Source organism: Monodelphis domestica, chromosome 8, assembly GCF_027887165.1.
Source record: "Monodelphis domestica isolate mMonDom1 chromosome 8, mMonDom1.pri, whole genome shotgun sequence".
NCBI classification, from domain to species: Eukaryota; Metazoa; Chordata; class Mammalia; order Didelphimorphia; family Didelphidae; genus Monodelphis; species Monodelphis domestica.
In genome coordinates, this window is record NC_077234.1 from 236,245,462 (window position 1) to 236,261,989 (window position 16,528).

The following is a 16,528-nucleotide window of genomic DNA, read 5'->3' on the forward strand; positions in this document are numbered from 1 at the left end:
AATGTTGGTAAGGAGGAAAATCAAGCTAATCTAACCTCTACTTTTATTAGGAGGCAGTTAGGTGGTTCAATGGATAATGAGCCAGGCCTGGAGACAAGAGGTACTGGGTTTAAATCTGGCCTCAGACACTTACTTCCCAGCTGTGTGACCCTGGGCAAGTGACTTAGCCCCCACTGCTTACCTCTTACCACTCTTCTGTCTTGAAACCAATGCACAGTATTGATTCTAAGATGGAAGGGGAGGGTTAAAAAAGACCAATAATAGAACTTCCGGGTAATCATGGCTGCAATCTAGACGCCACACGCTTCCTCTCCCCAGCACTGAACGAAATAGACTACATCAAAGGAGCATAAAATCACCTTTGGAGGAACAGAAGGACTCCCCAGTACCCCACAGAGGCAAAGGTACGTGGGGCTTGAACATTTCCACACTAAAATAAGAAGGAAAAGCTTGCACAGAAAAGTGAACTGAGCCGCCCTTCCCCCACCCCACCTCCCCCACTAAACCAGAGTGAGCTACCTGAGCGCTCACCGGGACAGCGAGTGAGTGGGGAGCGTCTCTGTCTGGGGGGGCACTCCAGGGTCCTTGGGATCTGGGGACTGCCAGGAAAAAACGTCTCAGGGCACTTTCACTGGAGAATCCAGCGGACCTGGACTTGGGGCGGGCTGCGCTGAACAACGCGCGCTGATTATCTGGGCGGAGCTGAATACCTGGGCTCGGAGGCTGGGAAGAACTAGTCTGAAGCAACCTAAATTCACAGAAAAACCGCTCTTATAACCCAGACCCCAGACCAAAAAGGAAAGGGAAATAAAACCACCAAAGGGATGGCTCACATGGCCCAAAATCAAGCCTCCAGGAAGAAAGGGAAAAAAGTGACTATTGAAAACTTTTATGGTGGAAGTACCCAAGGAAAAGAGGAGAATGAGGAGGAAATCCAAAAAAATTCAGAACACGCCTCCCAAAATGGAAACTATCAACAAGCTCTGGAAGATCTCAAACTGGAACTTATCCAAAAGATGGAAACCTTCTGGAAAGAAAAATGGGAGAAAGAGATCAGCTGTCTGACAGATAAGACTGCTCAATTGGAAAAAGAACTCGAAGCATCCAATACAAGGGCAGACAAGGCTGAAAAGCAAATCCAGTCCCTAATGACCAGAATCAAGCACCTCGAAGAAAGTGAGATGATAAAACAGCAAGAATCAATAAAGCAAACCCAAATAATTAATGAATTGGAAGAAAACATAAAATATCTCACTGAGAAGGTCACGGACCTGGAGAACAGAGGAAGACGAGAAAATCTCCGTATCATCGGTCTCCCAGAAAAACCAGAGGTAAACAACAAATTGGATATTATTCTAGAGGAGATTATAAAAGAAAATTGCCCCCACGTTCTGGAGCAAGGGGGCAAAATAGAAATAGAAAGGATTCATAGAACACCTTCTATACTAAATCCCCAAAAGACAACGCCTAGGAATGTAATTGCCAAATTCAAGAGCTTCCAAGTAAAGGAGAAAATCCTACAAGAAGCCAAGAAAAAGAGCTTCAGATATAAGGGGGCTCCCATAAGGATCACACATGACTTAGCGGCTAACACACTAAGAGACCGCAAAGCATGGAATACGATATTTAGAAAGGCAAGAGAGCTGGGTCTCCAACCAAGAATCAACTACCCAGCAAAACTGACTATATACTTCCAGGGGAAAGTATGGGCATTCAACAAAATAGAAGATTTCCAAGCATTTGCTAAGAAAAGACCAGAGCTCTGTGGAAAGTTCGATATCCAAGCACAGAAAGCAAAAGAAACATGAAAAGGTAAATATGAAAGAAAGGGAAAAGGAGATAAATCTTATCTTTCTCTTTAAGTCAAACTCTCTTCTATAAGGACTACATTTACATCTAATTATATATATTAATATGTGGGGAAAATGTTTTGTGTAACTCTCATAAATTGTATCATCATAAGAGTAGTTAGAAGAAACATGCATAGGGAAAGATTGGGGAATTAAGAAGATTTGGGGAAAGTTGGGGCAAAAAAAGGAAAAGGGAGGGGGGAACCGTGATAATACTAAGATTAACTTCAAGAAATAGGGGGGGAATCAATAGAATAAACTTTCCCATATAAAGATACACATGGGAAGGGGAGGGGAAGAACTCTCATATGAGAAGGAGAGGAAGAGAGCGTGAAGTGGAATTACTTAAACCTTACTCTCAGTGAAATTAAATCTGAGAGGGAAGAACATCTAGATCCAGTGGGATCCTGAATTCTATCTTATCCATTAGGGCAAGAAAGAAAGGAAAATTAAGGAGGGGGAGGGGGGAGGGAGTACAAAAAGGGAGGGAAGGAGAGGGGGGAGGGGAAGGGAGCATAAAAAGTGAGGGGCTAGAAAGGGAAGCATCTCAAGGGAGGGGACTAGGGGGACTGACCTAAAGTAAATCACTGGTTCAAAAGGAGAAAGCTAAAGAAGAAAGGTCAGAACTAGGGGAAGACATCAAAATGCCAGCGAATCCACAAATAACAATCATAACTTTGAACGTGAATGGGATGAACTCACCCATAAAACGCAGACAAATAGCAGATTGGATTAGAACACAAAACCCTACCATATGTTGTCTTCAAGAAACACATATGAGACGGGTTGACACTCACAAGGTTAGAAATAAAGGCTGGAGTAAGACCTTTTGGGCCTCAACCGATAGAAAGAAGGCAGGAGTTGCAATCATGATATCTGACAAAGCCAAAGTACAAATAGACCTGATCAAAAGGGACAGGGAAGGTAAATATATTCTGCTAAAAGGAAGTATAGACAATGAGGAAATATCACTAATCAACATGTATGCACCAAATGGTATAGCATCCAAATTTTTAATAGAGAAACTAGGAGAATTGAAGGAGGAATTAGACAGTAAAACCATATTAGTGGGAGACTTGAACCAACCACTATCAAATTTAGATAAATCAAATCAAAAAATAAATAAGAAAGAGGTAAAAGAGGTGAATGAAATCTTAGAAAAATTAGAATTAATAGACATATGGAGAAAAATAAATAGGGACAAAAAAGAATACACCTTCTTTTCAGCACCACATGGCACATTCACAAAAATAGATCATACACTAGGTCATAGAAACATGGCACTTAAATGCAGAAAAGCAGAAATATTAACTGCAGCCTTTTCAGATCACAAGGCAATTAAAATATTGATCGGCAAGGGTACATGGAGACCCAAATCAAAAATTAATTGGAAATTAAATAACATGATACTCCAAAATCGGATAGTTAGAGAAGAAATCATAGAAACAATTAACAATTTCGTTGAAGAAAATGACAACGGCGAAACATCCTTTCAAACCTTATGGGATGCAGCCAAGGCAGTACTTAGAGGAAAATTCATATCCCTGAGTGCATATATTAACAAATTAGGGAGGACAGAGACCAAGGAATTGGAAATGCAAATCAAAAAACTTGAGAATGAACAAATTAAAAACCCCCAGAAGAAAACCATACTAGAGATCCTAAAAATTAAGGGAGAAATTAATAAAATAGAAAGTGACAGAACTATTGAGCGAATAAACAAGACTAGAAGCTGGTACTTTGAAAAAACAGACAAAATAGACAAAGTACTGGTTAATTTAATTAAAAAAAGGAAAGAAGAAAGGCAAATTAATAGCATCAAGGATGAAAAGGGGGATCTCACCTCAAATGAAGAGGAAATTAAGGCAATCATTAAAAACTACTTTGCCCAACTATATGGAAATAAATATACCAACCTAGGTGATATGGATGAATATTTACAAAAATATAAATTGCCTAGACTAACAGAAGAAGAAATAGTTTTCTTAAATAATCCCATATCAGAAATTGAAATCCATCAAGCCATCAAAGAACTGCCTAAGAAAAAATCCCCAGGGCCTGATGGATTCACCAGTGAATTCTATCAAACATTCAGAGAACAGTTAACCCCAATATTATACAAACTATTTGACATAATAAGCAAAGAGGGAGTCCTACCAAACTCCTTTTATGACACAAGCATGGTACTAATTCCAAAGCCAGGCAGGCCAAAAACAGAGAAAGAAAACTATAGGCCAATCTCCCTAATGAATATAGATGCAAAAATCTTAAATAGGATACTAGCAAAAAGACTCCAGCAAGTGATTAGAAGGGTCATCCACCATGATCAAGTAGGATTCATACCAGGGATGCAGGGCTGGTTCAACATTAGGAAAACTATCCACATAATTGACCACATCAACAAGCAAACCAACAAGAATCACATGATTATCTCAATAGATGCAGAAAAAGCTTTTGATAAAATACAACACCCATTCCTACTAAAAACACTAGAAAGCATAGGAATAGAAGGGTCATTCCTAAAAATAATAAACAGTATATATCTAAAACCATCAGCTAATATCATCTGCAATGGGGATAAACTAAATCCATTCCCATTAAGATCAGGAGTGAAACAAGGATGCCAATTATCACCTCTATTATTTGACATTGTATTAGAAACACTAGCAGTAGCAATTAGAGAAGAAAAAGAAATTGAAGGCATCAAAATAGGCAAGGAGGAGACCAAATTATCACTCTTTGCAGATGACATGATGGTCTACTTAAAGAATCCTAGAGACTCAACCAAAAAGCTAATTGAAATAATCAACAACTTTAGCAAAGTTGCAGGATACAAAATAAACCCACATAAGTCATCAGCATTTCTATATAATTCCAACACAGCTCAGCAGCAAGAACTAGAAAGAGAAATCCCATTCAAAATTACCCAAGACAAAATAAAATACTTAGGAATCTATCTCCCGAGACAAACACAGGATCTATATGAACACAACTACAAAACACTTTCCACACAACTAAAACTAGACTTGAACAATTGGAAGAACATTAACTGCTCATGGGTAGGACGAGCCAATATAATAAAAATGACCATCCTACCCAAACTCATCTATCTATTTAGTGCCATACCCATGGAACTTCCAAAAATTTTTTTTACTGATTTAGAAAAAAACATAACAAAGTTCATTTGGAAGAACAAAAGATCAAGGATATCCAGGGAATTAATGAAAAAAAATACAAAGGAAGGGGGTCTTGCAGTCCCAGATCTCAGACTATATTATAAAGCAGCGGTCATCAAAACAATTTGGTACTGGCTAAGAGACAGAAAGGAGGATCAGTGGAATAGACTGGGGGCAAGCAACCTCAGCAAGACAGTATATGACAAACCCAAAGATCCCAGCTTTTGGGACAAAAATCCACTATTTCATAAAAACTGTTGGGAAAATTGGAGGACAGTGTGGGAAAGATTAGGCTTAGATCAACACCTCACACCCTACACCAAGATAAATTCAAAATGGATGAATGACTTGAACATAAAGAAGGAAACTATAAGAAAATTAGGCGAACACAGAATAGTATACATGTCAGACCTTTGGGAAGGGAAATACTTCAAAACCAAGCAAGAATTAGAAAGAATTACAAAATGCAAAATAAATAATCTGGATTACATCAAATTAAAAAGTTTTTGTACAAACAAAACCAATGTAACCAAAATCAGAAGGGTAGCAACAAATTGGGAAACAATCTTCATAAAAACCTCTGACAAAGGTTTAATTACTAAAATTTATAAAGAACTAAATCAATTGTACAAAAAATCAAGCCATTCTCCAATTGACAAATGGGCAAGGGACATGAACAGGCAATTCTCAGCCAAAGAAATCAAAACTATTAATAAGCACATGAAAAAGTGCTCTACATCTCTTATAATCAGAGAGATGCAAATCAAAACAACTCTGAGGTATCATCTCACACCTAGCAGATTGGCTAACATGACAGCTATGCAAAGTGATGAATGCTGGAGGGGATGTGGCAAAGTGGGGACATTAATTCATTGCTGGTGGAGTTGTGAATTGATCCAACCATTCTGGAGGGCAATATGGAACTATGTCCAAAGGGCGATAAAAGACTGTCTGCCCTTTGATCCAGCCATAGCACTGCTGGGCTTGTACCCCAAAGAGATAATGGACAAAAAGACTTGTACAAAAATATTCATAGCTGCGCTCTTTGTGGTGGCCAAAAATTGGAAAATGAGGGGATGCCCCTCAATTGGGGAATGGCTGAACAAATTGTGGTATATGTTGGTGATGGAATACTCTTGTGCTAAAAGGAATAATAAAGTGGAGAAGTTCCATGGAGACTGGAACAACCTCCAGGAAGTAATGCAGAGCGAGAGGAGCAGAACCAGGAAAACATTGTACACAGAGACTGATACTTTGTGGTACAATCCAAGGTGATGGACTTCTCCATTAGTATCAATGCAATCCCTGAACAATCTGCAGGGATCTAAAAAAAAATACTACCCACAAGCAGAGGATAAACTGTGGGAGTAAAAACACCGCTGAAAAGCAACTGCTTGACTACAGGGTTGGAGGAGATAAGACTGAGGAGAGACTCTAAATGAACACTATAATGCAGACTCCAACAACAGGGAAATGGGTTCGAGTCAAGAACACATGTGATAACCAGTGGAATCATGCGTCGGCTATGGGAGAGGGAAAGGTGGGGGGGGGGGGAGGGGAGGGGAGGAAAAGAAAACGATCTTTGTTTCCAGTTAATAATGTATGAAAACGACCAAATAAAATAATATTAAAATTAAAAAAAAAAAGACCAATAATAGCATTAGGAGCATAAATGGTTAAGAAGCAATAAATTTGCACATTTAAGCATTTTCCTAGGAATGTGACAGCCAACCAATCATGGTTGCATCCCAGCTCAGCAAGAGAACAGAACAAAAGAAAACAAAACCCTGACCAAATAAGCTGTTCTTATACTTTATTTTGTGATTCGAATCTAAATAGTAGAGAGCTGGAGAGGAGGCTAGCTGAGGTCTCTTTTTGATTCAAGAAATTACATGTGGGCTCTATACCAAACTATTTTAAGCAGGACTTTTTGTGGTAACAAACAATTGGAAAATTTAGTAGATGCCTGTTGATTGGGAAGTAGCTAAATCAATTGTGGCACACTAATACAATAGAATATTACTGATCTGCAAGAAATGATGAACATGATGAATGCAGAGATGTATGAAAAGACTTTTATGAACTGATGAAAAGTTAAGTAAACAGAGCCAAGAAACTAGGCTGTGCAAAGACTGGGTTTGGCGAGAACTACTACCACAAAACAATTGCAAAAGAATGCATTTATTTATTTATATTTTTGCAAATTTATAAAGAACAAAGAAGAGCTAAGAGGAGACAAGTCCCCTCACCACTTGGCACTGGTGAGGAGGGGAGGGAACTACAGGCATGGAACACTGTGACAAGGAAATCACTTTAAAAGACTGATATATATTAATTTAAGGTCGCCAAAGAATTCAGCTATGTAATTCCTAAATGAAAACTCAAGTCAGCAGTCAACCTTTTATGGAGTTTAATTACAAACAGGAGGAAGAAAGGAATTAGAGATAGAGAGAGAAAGGGAGAGAGAAAGGGGAGAGAAGGGAATAGGGCTTAAATACCCCTTCTGTTTAGGCTGGGCCAAAAGGCCCAAGCCCTTAGATAGCTGGGGCAAAGAAAAGAGATCAGTCCCTATTACTCACGTGACCAAAATGGAGAAACAGTCTCAGAGGCCCCCACCTTCAGCTTCCTTCAGAGCAAGCTTCTCAGAGCACACTCCAATCACTCAGACAAACTCCTCAACCACCACCCCTGAGTCTTCAGACCCCTCTCTCTTTAAGAAAACCATCCAAGTTCCCTCCCCTCAGTTCTCACATCTACCAATCACTGTCCATCAATTTCCCTGTGCCAATGGAGGCTCTAGCTTAACCCAGGACTGCCCAGAGGTCTCTGGCTTTGCACATGTCTGTTGAAGGTCATATTTTCAAATAATTAAATCTTTGATCCTTTGCTACAGCCCTTCCTAAATCCTGTTAACCTGAGTAGGGTAGAGATTGGAATAATTAAATTTTGATCTATGCTGCAGCCCTTCCTCAATCCTGTTAGGACTGAGTAGGGTGGAGATTGATTCCAAGTATCTCCATTGTATCAATTCTAAAATCAATCATGACTCAAAGAAATTCCAGTTCTATGCTTAAGCATAGGTCAAAGTCCTTTCCATTGTTCAGCAAAAGGTTTCTGTCCTAAAGTAATCTTAAGAAGGGAGGAGGAGGAACCTCCCATGCCAATGGGGTTCACATTCCAATAGACTATCAGTAAGAAATTTTCCAAGTATGAAATTTCCCAATGGTGAAATTTCCAACATTTATAAGTCTAAGGAATTTTAAGGTTTACAACACTGTAGACACTGCTAGGTTTTTAAAATGTATTTATCAGTTAAACTGATTTTTCTCTCCTTTTTTTCTTTAATAAAACTTTTGGTGATAAGGATTAGCTCTTTGGGAGGAGTAGTAGAGGGGGAAATGTAGGAAATCTAAAAATAAAGATATCAATAAAATATATTTTTTAAAAGAAATTATACCTGAAAAAGAATGCAACTGAAAAGTACAGGCATTCTGACCAAGCAGTACACTTTGTTTTTCTTAATTGATATAAGTAAAAAACTGACATATATAATCCTTTTTTTTTCCTAGTTCATGTATCCACTTGTTTGGTCCCTCTCAATTTTATATCACTGTGGTTAAAAGGAAGAAAGGAAAAACATATCCAAAGTTGATGAATTCACTGACTTCTTGAACTTGCAGTCAAACTTACGATACAGAATGGTTTATTTAATGAAAAGAAGCCACAGATTATCCTAACCAATGTAAGAAATGAGAGCCACAATCAGAAGTAGATCATTATGGTTTTAAATTTTGAGATAACCAAGAGCAATTGGAGGCATCCTTTTCTTGGCACTTTTGGACTCCTAAAATAGAAATAACCTTGTTTTACTTGATCTATTTATTTGGGGACTCAATGGATGGTTGCCATATGGGAGGCTGGAGCAGTATTTTACAACTCCATAAAACTATGCATATAAAAAACCTGCAAAACCCCAAAGATTTACCCAGTGTTAGACATGTAAAGGCTGTTCCTAATAAGGCTTTTGAGTCTGGCTGCAGTTTGCATCTAACACCTAATAAAGAAAAGATTTAATGCAGAACAATACGGTGATGAAAGAACAATGGCAGCACTTGAAGGAAAAAAGACCAGCATCAATGTATGTTTGTTGAGTGTTGGCAGAATCATGCTATATGCATAAAGCTTTGGAAAAAAGACAAATCAAGCAGAATGAAGGAGAGCAACTACTCTACTTACCGATCCACTTCAGGCATTTGGATGGATCTTCTTATGATGGAATAGGGGTGGTGGTGAGTAGTCGATAAGCACTTACACCCTGTATGATTAGCAATTTTAACTGGTACTAATTCAGGCACAGTTGTTAAAGGCACTGTTATTTCAAAAAGCTGTAGGAGAAGAAAGATAATTAGAAGGCAAGCTGGATTGCAGAGAAGTCCTTTTAACGACTGCTACTTCTGCATTTCCCATTGTACTCCTATATTCTTAACGGTAGTAGCTTTAGCAAAATTGCCAATTGAAGACAAAACTAGAATCAAGGTGATAATGACACAAAAATGTTGTCGTTTCAGTCATTTTCAAGTCAGAGTAACCTCATTGGGGGTTTTGCTTGGAAAAGATACTGGAGTGATTTAACATTTTCTTTTCTAGCTCATTTTACAGTTGAGGAAACAAACAGAGGCAAACAGGGTCACATTTCTAGTAAGAATCTGAAGCTAGATTGGAACTCAGAAAGATGAGTCTTACTGACTCAAGGCCTAGCAGTCTATCTACTATGCCACCTGGACACAAGAATAGATTGTTGGAAAGAGCGGGAAACATGGAATTCTTTTCCCAGATCTCTTATGATGTGAGCTTTGTTGACTTACTTACACATTTGATGCCCATTTTTCCTGAGAAAATTGGAGTGCTAGTAACTGATACTGCTTCACAGAGAGGGGTTTATAAAGGAAAAAAATCAGATACTAGATCCAATCATGCTTTAAGGCCATTAAAGAAGAAAGATAAAATGGAACTTTGTTGTCTTCTTAATGGGAGTAAGAGAAAAACCTCAGAATTCTGGCAAATGGATCCATCAAAGAACAGATCATGAATTTTTCTAGAGCAGGTGTAGAAAATGTATAAGGAAGTTGGAACTTCCACTTTATGTGCTTTTAGTTTCCATTTCAGATGTTTCTTGGGTTCAAATGTTGCTTCTGACATTATTTCCCTTATCCTCAGGGAGCCTCAGTTTCCTCTTCTCTCCAATGACGTAAATAATACTTGTACTACCTACCTCATGGAGTGATGGTGAGGAAAGAGCTCTGATTTACATATTTTATTAACGTTACCTCTCTAATTTTATTAATTCATCAAATGCAACTTTGGAGTAAAAGTTGTTGTTCGAACTGAATCAAAACTGAATAAAAATGCAAAAATTATGCATACTTGTAAAGCAAATTTAAGGTCTTTATGTTGCTGGGTTATTAAAAAAAATATTTTGTGAGCATGACTGTGCTAAGTATCCAGCTATTTATTAAGGAAAACCAGTTCTGGGCCAATGGATGGGACATTTTTATGCTAATTTATAAAACAGTTTTACTTATTCCATTCTGCTTTTATTTTTTAAAAAAATTTTTAACTCATATAAACTAATTACTGTCATGTCATGTAAGCTTTGTTTCTAACTGACATGATGCTGAGGACATTGCTCTACGTGTCGAACAGTAGAGGTCAGAATTTTCACAAGTATCTCTTATTATACAATATTGGATTGTCTTTTTGCCTTTTAGTTACCAAATCCCCCCATTCCGCCTAAACACAATGATGAGAAATTTGCCTCATTGCTATCCTAGAAAGCCAGAGTTCTGTTGCATTTTGGTAAATGTACTTAAATAACAGATGCACTCAATTTATAGAGAATTTCATCAGAATATCAACGTTCACAGAGGAATCAAGAAAACAGATTAAGAGAAAGGAATCTCTAAGAATATGAGAATAAGCTAAGGCATGATTATGCATTTGAAACAAATACATTATAATAATAATAAAAGGTTCTAATTTAATTTATCAGCCTTTCAGCATTATGTAGCCTTACAAATCCACAGAAACGCTAGCCAGTCATTTTGTTATGTCCAGCTCTACATGAATCTATGGACATTGCCAGTGGGGTTTTCTTGGCAAAGATACTGGAGTGCCATTTCCTTCTCCAGTGTGCCCCCATTTTATAGATGAGGAACCGAGAAAAGTAGGGGTGAAGTGCTTTGCCCAGAGTCCCACAAGTAATAAATATCTGATGTCTAATTTGAGCTCAGATCTTCCTGAATCCAGGCCTGGTGTTCTATCCACTATGTATCCCAAGTGACTCTTCCACATGCCTGTTATTTTGTACCACTCACATTTGCAACATTTGTTCCATTGGATAACTTCACAGGGTAGCTTTAGAAAGAGATGATTTCTTTCCTCGGGCTGATAAGTATCTTTTATTTGTTGACCAGACAATGCTAGATATTATTTATCATGAATCCTTTACCATCATGCTTTAGAGATGTTAAGCATTGTTCTCTGATTTGGGGCACTAATGTGTCTCTTTATGTTGTTGTTCTGTCATTTTTTGTTTCTGATTCTTTGTGACCCCATTTGGGGTTTTCTTGGCAAAGATCCTGGAATGATTTGCCGTTTCCTTCTCCAGCTCATTTTACAGATGAGGAGACTGAGGCAAACAGGGTGAAGTGACTTACACAGGGCCATGTGGCTCTTAAGTATCTGAGGGCAGGTTTGAACTCGGGAAGATGAGTTCTCCCGACTCTATGCTCAGTGCTTTATCCACCTTTTATGGATCTCAAACATTTGTATTACCTGTTTTGAAACGTAGGAGGTACTTGTGTTTGTACAGAGGAGGCTCTCTTCATTGCAGCAGCCTCCGCAGCGGAACACATTCACACAGGGGGGCTTAAAGAAAGTGTTAGTGCTTTTCCCCAGCTCTTTGGCTACTTCCACACAGGTCTCTCTTGGGGTACATTGAGTTCTCTGCCATTCTTCATCGATGACTGCAGAAAGAGAAAAAGGAACATTTTTAGTACTACAGTGTGTGAGCAGGAGCCATATTCATGATTTAATTTTCATGGTTCCAATGTTCAGTTCTTTCAGAAATCAGTCCATATAAACAAATAACAATCCTTTAAGGGGGAAGAGGAGGGGAAAGATCCTTCTTTCTACCTCCATCCATTGGAAGGGAGCAAGGGTTGGCCCAGACAATGATAATTATTTTCCTTTGATGAGAAACATCCAATCCATTTTATAACTACACAGTGTCAGTCGAGAAAAGTTGATTAGTGTGAAGATAAATACAAGCACATTGAGCTGAATGGCATTTATTACCAACTTTATAAGAGTCCAGCCAGAGACAACTGCTTTCCTTTAGCGTCCATCATGGCACCTGTTTTGGGGCCTATGTAGACATGCATTTCTTTTTTTTTTAATGGAGATAAATTCATATTTATCTAAATTAATATTTAGCTACTAAATTTTTTAAATATATTTTATTTGATCATTTCCAAGCATTATTCGTTAAAGACATAAATCATTTTCTTTTCCTCCCCCCCACCCCCCATAGCCGACGCGTAAGTCCACTGGGCATTAGATGTTTTCTTGATTTGAACCCATTGCTTTGTTGATAGTATTTGCATTAGAGTGTTCATTTAGAGTCTATCCTCTGTCATGTCCCCTCAACCTCTGTATTCAGGCAGTTGCTTTTTCTCGGTGTTTCCACTCCCATAGTTTATCCTTTGCTTATGAATGGTGTTTTTTTCTCCTGGATCCCTGCAAGTTGTTCAGGGACATTACACCGCCACTAATGGAGAAGTCCATTACGTTCGATTATACCACAGTGTATTAGTCTCTGTGTACAATGTTCTCCTGGTTCTGCTCCTCTCGCTCTGCATCACTTCCTGGAGGTTGTTCCAGTCTCCAGGGAATTCCTCCACTTTATTATTCCTTTTAGCACAATAGTATTCCATCACCAACATATACCACAGTTTGTTCAGCCATTCCCCAATTGATGGGCATCCCCTCGTTTTCCAGTTTTGGGCCACCACAAAGAGCGCAGCTATGAATATTTTTGTACAAGTCTTTGTGTCCATTATCTCTTTGGGGTACAGACCCAGCAGTGCTATGGCTGGGTCAAAGGGTAGATATTCTTTAGACATGCATTTCTAATGATAATAAATCACAGGAAGATCATATTATGCTCAGTGACAATGAATGGAAAATTCAGCAGACTAATTTCTTCAAAAATCTGTGAAGGCTACTTCCTAATGAAGTACCCTAGAATCACAATGCTAAACGATGACCAAATGAAAACCTACAGACAAAACCATATTCTAACTATGCTAACCAGAGTTGAGCAGAAAGGGAAGGAAAAGGAAAACACTGCTGGGAATCAAAAGGAAATTATCCAAATCCATTTTGCTAGTCTTTGTTAGTTTTTGACATTTAGATATTTAAATGTTGAGTATTTGGATTTGAATATTTTCTTAGAAAAGATTTCATTTTTATGATCAGTCTAACTTCCGGACTTAGATTTTAACCCATTCTTTATATCTTCATTAATTCATATTACTCTATTACCAAAAATATTGTATATAGATAGAGTGCCTGGCCTTGAGTCAGGAAGACCTGAGTGTAGATTCAACCTCAGGTACTGACTAGATGTGTGAGCCTGGGCAAGTCATTTAACCTTTGTTTGCCTCAGTTTTCTCAACTGCAACTTAGTAATAATAATGATAATACCACTTAAGTTACAGGGTTGCTGTGGATATTAAATGAACTAACATATATAAAGTACTTGGCAGGATGCCTGGCACAAAGTAAGCCCTATACAAATGTTAGTTGGTGTTACCATTATTATCATTATTGTAGCTGATGAAAACTTTGGTATCACTGTTCATAACTGGAAGAAATGCTAAAATTTGTATGTAGTTTTTTCCCTCTCCACAAGTATAGATCCCCTGAAACCTGTCCTTGGTTATTTTGGGGGTCTATGGACCCCAAGTTGAGAAGCTTGGTCCAGAATCACCTCTTAGATTCACTCCCTTCTATCAGGAAGGAAACCAGAACCAGAAGCTAGAATAATTGTTCAGATCAAAAGATCATCTGACTAACAATCAGTTATTTATATGACTGAAGTTTCTATTTAATAACACATTCACATGGCTTCAGAGAAAGGAGAAAGTGCTTGACTGGAGAACATACAGCTTTCCCAGGTCCGCAGTTCTTCTGTCTTGAGACATTACCTATGATAGTTCTAGTCCAAAGGATTCCTATCTCTTGTTATGGAAACACAAAACCATCATTTCAGTGGAGGCTGCCATTTTAGAGAGATTCTTCCTGCTCGTATCACATCGAAAAGTTTCAGGTTTCGGCTCTGCCATTCACTATTTGTGTCACGGTAGCAAGTCTCTTACCCTTTCTGAATCTGAGTTTCTACATGGATATAAATAATAAATTCTGCCTGTCTCACAAACATGGTGTGAATATCAAATGAGATAACATACAGTGCATCCCCCAAAGTCTTAGAGTAGTTTTAGGCTATTAATCGCTAAGACTTGTATGTATACATATGCATAAATGTTTATATCACATATACACACAAATCATTTTGCAAAGTTGTTACATATAGTACAAAATATATATGCACATTTATGTGTACTGTAAAATTTAGCTTATTATTCAAATGATCTTTTTTACTAGGCTGGAATTTTTTATCTTTTGCCTGTCATGAGTTCATCTTTGCCATCATTTATTAGGAAAAGGCAAAATCCATTATAATCCTTTTTGTATCTACTTATTCTTAGTGGAGGTCACAGACTCTGAAGAAAATCACAAGACTCTACTAACTCATTAGCTTCCATATAGACCTGATAGTAAAATACTCCTCACTTCTAAGCATAAATATTTCAGTTCTGTTTTTCTATTTATTTATTCTTTTTAGTTTTATTTTGCCTAAATATTGTCATGTTAAGTAGATTTCTGTATTCAACCATCTTATTTTCTTGGGGTTTTTTTGCTGTTGAATCACAAAATCACTTTCACATATTTCCATTTGGCATAAACTGGGAATCATGATTCAATTTCAATACTTAACCAGAGAATGACAAGAGACCCTTATTTAAAAAAAAAATTCGAATACATGTGTGCCTATTTTACTTAAACATAATAAAACAGATGATATAGTTGATTCATGCCCCCAAAAAGGGACAAGACAGAGCCACAACCACATACATACCTTTAAGTGTTTCAATGTCATAAAATGTTGCTGCAAATCTGGTGGAGCGGTGGGATGCTGAGCGGGAATCCATACTAGCTAGGCTTTTGAGTTTCAGTCGACATTTCCACAACTTCCAGTCTTCAGAGTGAGTGATCTTGAGCAGCTCCTCCAAACTAGAGGCAGCTCTGATCTGCTGCTCTGAGCGTTCTAACAATGACTGAGATGCCTGCCACAAGAAAGGTAGAATTAATATTTTTAAATTTAAAACAAAATTTTGATTAAAATAAACAAAATTTTAATTTAATTTATTATTTAGCTAAATTAATTTAATTTAAAAAATTCTAATGAATAAAATTTAATAAAAATTTTAATTGAAAAATGTAAACATTTACATTTAATTTTAAAAATGTTACTCAATTTTCATTTTTGCTTAAAAACTTCAAGCAACTGTTATTACTTTACAAGTAAAAAGAGTTAGAAAAGTGTCCAGGAAAGAATAACTGAATAACATATACCTGTGTGAAGTACTGTTTCTGGTAATCTTTTGCTTTTCAGTTATTAGCACAATCTTATATTTTTAATCTTTTTTCTGGACTGCTTAAAGCATTTAGAAGTGTTTTCCCTTTGTGTAGACCCATCAGCTTGTTTGGCTGATGTAAATTCCGTTTAATATCATCACTGTTATTCTAGAAACATTCTTTCAAACTTTTCCACATTGGGAAATTGCATCAGCTGAGCAAGCTGATAGGGTCTACATAGTCAGAGAAGAAAAGAGTATTATTACAGAAACCAGTTGCCAAGGAGTAGTCAACAGCATCATGGAATCCAGAAAGTCAAAGAGGATAAAAATTAAGACAATACTTAATTTTGGCAATTTGGAGGTAACTTTTAGAGACTTCTTTCATTATGGTATTCAGATTGGAAGTCAGATTACGTGGGGCTGAAAAGAGAGCATTGCAAAGAAGTAGGGGCCTCAGAGGCAACAGTTCTAGAAGACTGGCAATGAAACAGGAAGAGAGGATAGAATGGTTTAAGGTAATAGAAGGACAAAAAAAGTTTCTCCCTTCCTTCCTGCCTTCCCTCCTTTCTTCCTTCCTTCCTTCCTTCCTTCCTTCCTTCCTTTCTTCCTTCCTTCCTTCCTTCCTTCCTTCCTTCCTTCCTTCCTTCCTTCCTTCCTTCCTTCCTTCCTTCCTTCCTGCCTTCCTTCCTTCCTTCCTTCCTGCCTGCCTGCCTTCCTTCCTTCCTTCCTTCCTTCCTTC

The 16,528-nt window shown here is 37.7% G+C and overlaps 1 protein-coding gene across 1 annotated transcript in view; it reads right to left on the reverse strand.

Annotated features, from left to right (window-relative positions):
- The window catches only part of VEGFD (vascular endothelial growth factor D), a 59,539-nt gene that overhangs the window by 10,448 nt on the left and 32,563 nt on the right, over window positions 1-16,528 (reverse strand). The window contains exons 2-4 of the mRNA XM_007500885.3: window positions 15,288-15,495; window positions 11,861-12,051; window positions 9,263-9,411 (exon numbers count right to left, since the gene is read on the reverse strand). Coding sequence (XP_007500947.2) covers window positions 9,263-9,411; window positions 11,861-12,051; window positions 15,288-15,495 — 548 coding nt within the window. The remainder of the gene's footprint in view (window positions 1-9,262; window positions 9,412-11,860; window positions 12,052-15,287; window positions 15,496-16,528) is intronic.